The sequence below is a fragment of the Corvus kubaryi genome, unplaced genomic scaffold (assembly GCF_017639235.1).
Source record: "Corvus kubaryi isolate FWS band 111438036 unplaced genomic scaffold, C.kubaryi_AGA036_p1.0 37396, whole genome shotgun sequence".
Classification (NCBI taxonomy): Eukaryota; Metazoa; Chordata; class Aves; order Passeriformes; family Corvidae; genus Corvus; species Corvus kubaryi.
The window spans coordinates 1,048,858-1,057,832 of NW_024581135.1; the positions used below are offsets into that span (position 1 = coordinate 1,048,858).

Below are 8,975 nucleotides of genomic sequence, written 5' to 3' on the forward strand. Positions count from 1 at the left end.
GTTACTGATGGAGAACGGGCTGGGAATGTTCCAGAGACAAAGTTACTGATGGAGAACGGGCTGGGAATGCTCCAGGGCCAAAGTTACTGATGGAGAACGGGCTGGGAATGCTCCAGGGACAAAGTTACTGATGGAGAACGGGCTGGGAATGCTCCAGGGACAAAGATACTGATGGAGAACGGGCTGGGAATGCTCCAGGGACAAACATGAATATCCAGAGGGAAATTCATGGACTTAGCTCCACCCAAAATCTCCGCCCTGCTCTTGAGACCATTCCCAGGATCCAGAGCGGGTTGTGGCTCCCAATCCCGCCTCTCCAGCCCCTTGGATTGCTGCAATTCCCCACTACAAAGATCCAGGCACAGACGGGGTTTTTCCTGCACAAGCCACCCTGAATCCCATTTGGGAATGACCCAATTAAAAATAGAATTAATTAAATATTTCTGACTTCTTTTCCCAACAGCAATTCCAGCTTTTCCCTCCTGGTGCCAACTCCAGGTGGGGTGAGATGAAGGGAAGCTTCCCCTTCCCTAAACTCTTCCCACTGTCACCCCATCACTATGGCACCAGGGCTGGAGCAGCTGGAATGCTCTTCCCACATCCCAGCCCTCACCCTCTCTTTTTCCATGTTTTTGGCTTGGGAATGGAAAAAGTGACGTGAGGATAAAGGAGCCGCTAAAAATACCAAGGCCAAGTGTCCCTAAAATGTCACTTGGAGTCACTGCCAGGGACATCAGGGCTGGATCACTCGGGATCAGCGCTCCCTGTTCCCATCTGTCTGTGAATCTTTCCAGGGAAAGCAGAGGTCCTTGAATAAAGGACTCAGAATTCTCTCCCAGGTGTTTACAGGATATGAAATATCCAAAGGTAGCTGATTCCTCACATGAGGATAAACGTGATGGTGGGAATCCAAGCAGGCTTTTCCTGGTACGTGGATTCATGGAATGGTTTGGGATGGAAGGACCTTAAAACTCATCCCAATCCATGGGCAGGGACACCTCCCACTGTCCCAGGCCGCTCCAAGCCCCAATGTCCAGCCTGGTCTTGGGCACTGCCAGGGATCCAGGGGCAGCCATGGAATAACCTGTGCCAGGGCCTCCCCACCCTCCCAGCCAGGAATTCCTTCCCAATCTCCCATCCAGCCCTGCCCTCTGGCACTGGGAAGCCATTCCCTGTGTCCTGTCCCCCCAGGCCTTGTCCCCAGTCCCTCTCCAGCTCTCCTGGAGCCCGTGCAAGGGGCTCTGAGCTCTCCCTGGATCCCTCCCTTCTCCAGGTGATCATTCCCAGCTCTCCCAGCCTGGCTCAGGGAGCAGGAAGCTCTGGAATGCTGGAGCAGCAGCTGTGGAGAAGCACGGAGTGAGGGCACTGCTACAGGCACTGCTGGAGGAGCTACTCCAGGGGTTGGGATGCGGCACAGGGATGGCACCAGACTTACCTCGAAGCTATATTCCCATTTCCCAAAATACTGAGGGAAGGGAAGACAAAAGGAAAGTGGAGTCAGAGACCCAAGATCCATCTTTTGTGCAGCCCCTCAGCTCTCCCTGGATGGAAATTCCACAGCTTTGCAAGGACACTGCGATTAGGGGCAAACAGTGGCAATTATACAGGAGAAACCCATGGAATTCTGAGTGGGAAGGGATCCACAGGGATCACTGATCCAACCCCCAACCCTGCCAGGATATCCCAACAATCCCATCCTGTCCCTGAGAGCGTTGTCCAAACATGCCTGGAGCTCTGGCAGCCTTGGAATAAACTCTGAGGGATCCATCAGAAATAAACCCGGAGGGATCCATCAGGAGTAAACCCTGAGGGATCTGCCAGGAGTAAACTCTGAGGGATCCATCAGGAGTAAACCCTGAGGGATCTGCCAGGAATAAACTCTGAGGGATCCATCAGGAGTAAACCCTGAGGGATCTGCCAGGAGTAAACCCTGAGGGATCTGCCGGGAACAAACCCTGAGGGATCCATCAGAAATAAACCCTGAGGGATCTGCCAGGAGTACACCCTGAGGGATTTGTCGGGGACAAACCCTGACATCACCATCCATCCACAAGGAATTCAACTCCTTCCTATCACCTGTGACACATTTCCAGCCTTATTTTTTCCCTGGATTCCTTCCTGCGTGTCACGTGCCAAGATTTCATCCCTCTCCACATCCAGAGGTTTCCCTGGCTGCCACAACGGGAATCACCCTGGCTGTGGGAGCCTGGAATTTTATGCAATATTGAAATAACACAAATTAAACTCAATTATGAGATTGTAAAAAATTAATAATGGCAGGAAATCATAGAAAATTCCCTGAAAGTCCCTTTGGGAAATCCCTTTTTAGGATTATTCCATGTCCAGCTTTTGTTGTCCAGTGCCAAGTCAGAATTCCTAAAAACCACCCCAAATCCCTCTGTGCAATTCCTGAATAAGCAAGGAAAGGAAAAATCAGTGTAATCCCACTGGAAAACCAAATTAATCCAAACAAGGGATCCAGGCAATATCCCAGAACTGTTTCTCTGGGAAAAAAAAAAATTGGAATATCACAACTGTTTGTGTCCTTGGGAAATCAATCCTGGGTATTAGGAATGTTTGGAGGTTAATAATACACCAATAAATATATAATTAATGGAAATAAAGCAATTCAAGGGAAAATGGGCAATATCTGAATATTCCAAGGAAAATTGATAATAAAAGGATTTGGTCAAGAAATCCAGGGATAGGGAATGCAATGGGATGTTTTCCAGGAGAACAAGTGGCCAACCCTTGGAGATGCCATGAAAACCCAGAGTATTCCTGTTCTAGGAGCTCCATCTCATGGCCGAGCCGGGATTTACACAATTCCTGGGAAATCCTGCTCACTTTAAGGGAAAACCCGGCCCATTCCCTGTGTGTGTGTTATTGGAAGAATTCCAGCTTTCCAGGCAGGAAGGTGACACCAATTCCTGTGAAATGTTGGAAATACCTTCAAAAATCCAACGGCAAATCCATCAGTGTTTTCCCACCTTTGCAGCCATGGGAAAATCCAACAGAATTCATTTTTCACATGGATATTTTTCCATTTATCCCTTGAGGAATTGCTGAGCCCAACGTGGAATATCCCAGTTTTAGGGTGGGAAGATCTGGTGTTTTCAGGTGCTGCACCTTGAGCCAGTGGCAGAGGGCAGATCCCACCATCCTGCTGCATCAGGAATGTTGGATCCAGCGGGATCCACCAGGAATTCTCCAAACAAAACCAGCCTGGATCCCTGGAGCCCTGCCTGCATCTTCTGGGGACAACTGGGAGCAAGGGAATGTTGGGTTTGGAGATGGATCAGGAACCTGGGACACCAAATCCATGTCCTGGACCTCTGGATGTTCCTTAATATCCATCAAAACCAATAAAACACGGATTAAAAATCAATTTTCATCCTCATTTCCTCAGGAATGAAGAGAAAGAAGGTGCAAGATCTGAAATCCCAGGGATTTCCTGCTGGAATGAACATTCCCAAAACCACCCAAACTTTGCAAAGTGTGCAGGGAGAAAAAGAATCTCCTTGTTAAAGAGAAAAGGGGTTCAAATGAAAATGATGGAATTGTTTCTGTTGGAAAAGCCCTCCAAGATCCCAAAGTCCAACCATTCCCAGCACTGCCATTATCCCGTGTCCACATGGCTCCCAAATCCCTCTGGGAATGAGGAGCTGCCAGGGCTGGACAAGTCTTTCCATGAATTTTTAATTTTCATCTCCTGTCTCCCTTAAAAAGAAGGATTTTTGGCCATAAAATCCTGAGATTCCACACTTCTTTTATATTAATTTGGGAATTTCATCCCATTTCTTCAACATGAACTCCCTTTAAATCCTGGGAAAAGGCACTTCCCGCCTCATGGAGGTGCCAAACTGAGGAGGAGACTGGGATCCAGAAAGGGATCAACCACCTTTTAATACAACTGGAATAAATAAACTGGGAAAACGTCACTGAAAATGAAAGGAATTTGGGGTTTTCCTTCATTTCTGTAAAAACTGCCCACGATTCTTCCATTGCCAAACAAGGCGAGCGGCAGCTCCTGGGAACGAGACTTTTTAAACCAGAACAGACTTTTTCATCCCACTAAAATGAGAATGTATGGAGTTGTTACATGGAAAATAAAGCCCCAGCCTGGAAGCTGGCGTTCAGTGGAGTCATTTTCCCTCAGGAACACCCCGCTCCACAGGGACATCCCCATCACTCCAGGAAAAACCAGGAACGGCCTCAGGCTGTGCCAGGGAGGCTCAGGTGGGACATCCCACAGGACAAAGGGGGAACACCCCAGAATTAGCGGGGCTTTCCCCTCAAATTCACTCGGATGTTCCCAAGGCTGCTCCTTCCCGCTGCTCCCAGCACGGACACAGAGGGAGGAGGGGCCTAGAACAGTTCTCCATGAGCTGATGGATTTTTTCCTTGGCAATCAGCAGTGCCGTGGATTCCCAGAGTCCTCCCACCAGGATGGGAGGAGGGGGCGGTGCCCCACAGCAAGGAATGGCTGACTGGATGCAAAGCCCCTCGGGAAATCCAGGTGGGAATTTCCAGTTCAGAATCACATGGAGATGCTGAATGTTCCTGGGATGCAGAACAGAAAATTCCACAGGGAATCATCAAATCAGCTCAGGAGCAAATCCACACTGAAGGCAGATGTGGACGAGAGGGAACGGCCTCAGGCAGGGCCAGGGGAGGGGCAGGGTGGACAGCAGCAGGAATTTCCTCATGGAAAGGGTGGTCAGCGATTGGAACTGCCCAGGGAATGGTGGAGTCCCCGCCCCTGGAGTGTCCCAGGAATTCCTGCACGTGGCTGGTTTGGGCCAAGGTGGGGATGGGGCACAGCTTGGACTTGATGACCTTGGAGGCCTTTTCCACGCTCAAGCTGCACATGAGGAGGAATTTCCCCACGGAAAGAGTTCTTAAACATTGGAATGGCTGCCCAGGGAATGGTGCAGTGCCCATCCCTGGAGGCGGCACTCAGTGCTCTGGGCTGGGGACAAGGTGGGCATCGGGCACAGCCGGGACTCCATGGGCTGGGAGGGCTTTTCCAGCCTCAGGGATCCTGGGATTGTCCCAAAACCACGGCCAGCCCCGGGATACCTCGGCATCGTACTCCCAGAGCTGGTTGCCCCTCAGGTGGTGGCACTTGAGCATGAGCACGGGGCCGTTGAGCCGCGACACGTCCAGGCACAGGTCGTCCGTGCGGATCTCCTTGTCCGCCGTGTAGGAGAACACCTGGAACACAAAGCAGGGCTGGGAAAGGGCTGCAGGCTCCAAAGCCAGCCCTGGGAGCGACCCCGGGGTGTCTCAGGAGCTGAAGGAGCCTTTCTTTGGAGAAATCCATTGGAATTCAGGAGAAGGGGAAGGTTTTCCAACGCAAAAGCAGCAAAATGAGGCCAAGTGAGGATGGAGGAAGGGACAGGAGGAATGGCAGGAGTTGGGATGAACCTCCAGGATAAATCAGGGATGGGAACATGGAGCATCCCAGCCTTTCCCCAGGAGCAGGTGGCTGGAATCCCGGAGCCACCAGGGAATGGTGGCCATGCCAGGCTGGCACTGCCCCCCGGAAAATGATATACATAATTAATTGAAACTTCGAATGAATTAAAATATAATTCATTTCATTAATTTAAAAGCCCCTTAATTATAATTTACACCCCAAACCCCACGTGAAGCAGCCCTGCTAATTTGAATACCCACTGGGATATGCAAATTTTATTCTAATTAACCCAGAGTCATTGGGCACAAGACCAAGAATTCCATCCACTTTCCCACTCCCACTATTGGAATTCCACTAAAGAACTGAACTTCCATGAATATCCTGGATATTTCTCTTCCCTACACACACTCGGAACAGATGGATCCAGCCACATTCATGGAGATTCCTGCCCCTTTCATTTGCATGAAAATAAATTCAAATTCATGATCAAATTCCCTAATGCTCGTGTCTGGAATGTTGAATTGATTATTAAATGACAGCAGGATTATATTCAATATATTCCCTGGGATACTTCCTATGGATATGCACCAACATTCCCAAAACATTTGGAGCTGAAATGGAACAAAATGGCTGAGTACTCCTAAAATCCTGAATATTCGGAACTCTCATCGATTATTTTTCCATTATTTTCACACAAAATCTAAACCAGAATTGAGATGGATATTTTAAATATTCTGAAGGAATTCTTGGCCAAACAAGCCACTTTTCCCTGGTTTTGTTTACCTGGTTCCCTCCCATGCCGTGGCAGTTGAAAAATCCCACTTTTTCGTTCTCCTTGCGGCCCATGTTGTCCAAGCACTGGTTGGTTTCAACGTTCCTGATCTGGAGAAGGAAAAGAGGTGAAATGTTCCCTGAAAAACTTCCTGGAGCTGTCCCATTTGTGCAGAAAATTGCACTTTGTAAACAGATCACATTCCCAAAGAGCCATGGAATGGTTTGGTTTGGAAGTGGCCTCAAAGCTCATCCGTGGCCACGGACACCTCACACTGTCCCAGCTCCATTCCATGTCAAGCCACGAGGGAATTCAGGATGATTATCCCAAATCTCCACTCTTTTTCTCCCTGTTTATCCTCGAAAAGAACAAAATCCTCACTTGGGAAATGCACTTTGAGGCCTGGTGCTGATCCCGTTTGATTTACATCATTTTCCCTTGGATTTGGGCCGAGGAGGAGCCTGGCCAAGCCCATCCAGGGCAGTACACGGATCATTTGTGACCTAATGCTGCTGCTCCAGCTTGGATGGACCAAATCCTGCCCAAATCTCTGCTGAAAGGCAGGAAAATGTCCAAAAAATGCTCTTCCAATGCCTTAAAACTCCCCCATTTCTCTGCTTTAAGGCTAAAATTCCCTCTTCCTGCTCCACTGGAACAGCCAAGCAGGGGTTGCTTCCCAGCTCCTGCCTGAGCTGCTGTTTCCATGGAAACGGAGGCCCCACTGCACAAATCAGGTGTTTTAATCACTATTTTCTGCCTTTCTCTTCCCATTTTCCAGCCTGCCAACGTGGCACAATCCCACTTTATTTGACATTCCTTAGACAAGTCCTTTCCTCGCTGGAAAGCCACACTTCCCTTTGTTTTGGCAGGATTAAACCGGGAATCCTCCAGTGCCTTTTATCCCTGCCTACAATGGCAAATTTCAATGGGAAATCGCTTCCCTGGCTGTCAAAAAAAGTCATTTGTTCCTTGGAGTGTTATTCCATCATCCAATCCTTTGATTGTTATCCCATCACATTTAAATCAACCCATTCCAGAGCTTTTAAAAGGCAGAGTAGGAACAACCCAATGGAATATTTTTAACTGTGAATTTGTTGGATTTGAAAGAAATTCCAGCTCCTGGTGGTCCCAGAACCTTGGGATTAGCAGGAATGTCCATGATCCTCAGCTCCAGGCTGGAAAACACTCGGTGAACAAACATTTCTTTACCAAAAAAATCCCAAAAAAGCCGTTTTCAGTCTCTTTCTAAGCAATAAATGATGATGGAAGGTTCCCCTCAACAGCTGCATATTCCTCGTGTCAAAATATTAATGCCAAACTTCACTCTTCCAGTCTCCTGCTCCATTGGGAGATCAGCGTGGCTGGTGAGCATTTGGAACAGACACGCCATTCAAAGGGAGATTTTTAAGGAGAGGGAACACGTTTGGAAGAGCAACTTCCCCTCGAAAAGGACGTAAAGCAACGCAGAAATCAAGAGAAATAAGAACTAAAGAGAACAAAGAGACAAGGAGGGAACTCCAGCACCTGAGTCCTGGCTCCAAAGCCACCTCATGCCCTTGGGAATGGCCCCATTGGCTCTGAACACCTCCTGCTTTCCTGCACTTACTGGTTTCCAGTTCCTACTGGTTTCCTATACTACTCATTTTTCCTTTACTCACTGGTTTCCTGCATTACTGATTTCCTTTACTTACTGGTTTTCCAGTACTACTGGTTTATTCTATTTATTGGTTTCCAGTACTACTGGTTTTTCCTTTACTCACTGTTTTCCTCTGCTACTGGTTTCCTTTGTTTACTGGTTTGCTGCACTTACTGGCTTCATTTACTGGTTTGTTGCACTTACTGGTTTGTTGTTACCGGTTTCCTCTCTCACTGGTTTTCTTTCCTCGCAGGTTTCCAGTTCTTACTGGTTCCTTGTACTACTGGCTTCCTTTACTTACCAGTTTTATGTATTTACTGGTTTTCTGCACTATTGGTTTCCTTTATTTACTGGTTTTCTTTACTTATGGGCTTCCAGTTCTTACTGGTTTCTTGTGCTTGTCAGTTTGTTGTAGTTACTGGTTTGTTGTAGTTACTGGTTTCTTGTAGTTACTGGTTTTCCTGGTTTCCTGGACTTACTGGTTTGCTGCACTTACTGGTTTCCTGTAATTACTGGTGTTCTTTACTTACTGGTTTCCTGTACTACTGGTTTGTTGTAGTTACTGGCTGCCTGCACTACTGGTTTCCAGTTCTTACTGGTTTTCTTTACTTGCTGGTTTGCTGTAGTTACTGGTTACCTGTAAGATCGATTTCCTTTGCTTACTGGTTTCCAGTTCTTACTGGTTTCCTTAATTTATTGCTTTTCCTGGTTTCCTAGACTTCACTGGTTTGCTGGAGTAACTGGTTTCCTGGACTTACTGGTGTTCTTTACTTACTGATTTCCAGTTCGTTCTTTACTTACTAGTTTGTGGTACTACTGGTTTCCTGCACAGGCTCATTTCCTTCACTTCCTGGTTTCCTCTTCTCCTGCTTTCCTTCACTTCCTTGTCTCCTTTCTTTACTGGTTTCCTTTCTTTACTGGTTTCCTTTCTTTACTGGATTGCTGCCCTTCCCAGTTTATTCCACCCCAGGGCAGGGCCGTACCTCTCCCAGGGAGTAGTAGCGCCGCGGGATCTGCGAGTCGGGGTAGACGTTCTCCAGGTACCAGGAGAAGGGTTTGCAGTGGAGGCTCTCCCGGAGGGCCTTCCTGGCAGAAACATCTCCATAATCCACCTTCACCACCCCTGGAACGGGACACAAGAGCCC

At 48.1% G+C, this 8,975-nt stretch overlaps 1 protein-coding gene across 6 annotated transcripts in view; it reads right to left on the bottom strand.

Moving 5' to 3' along the window:
• The window catches only part of GALNT13 (polypeptide N-acetylgalactosaminyltransferase 13), a 50,264-nt gene that overhangs the window by 5,221 nt on the left and 36,068 nt on the right, over window positions 1–8,975 (bottom strand). For 5 of the 6 annotated variants that reach the window (XM_042040740.1, XM_042040739.1, XM_042040742.1 and 2 more), the window contains 4 exons: window positions 8,814–8,953; window positions 6,206–6,304; window positions 5,083–5,217; window positions 1,436–1,465 (listed from right to left, as the gene is read on the bottom strand). In XM_042040740.1, coding sequence (XP_041896674.1) covers window positions 1,436–1,465; window positions 5,083–5,217; window positions 6,206–6,304; window positions 8,814–8,953 — 404 coding nt within the window. The remainder of the gene's footprint in view (window positions 1–1,435; window positions 1,466–5,082; window positions 5,218–6,205; window positions 6,305–8,813; window positions 8,954–8,975) is intronic. The other variant, XM_042040741.1, reaches the window with a different exon arrangement.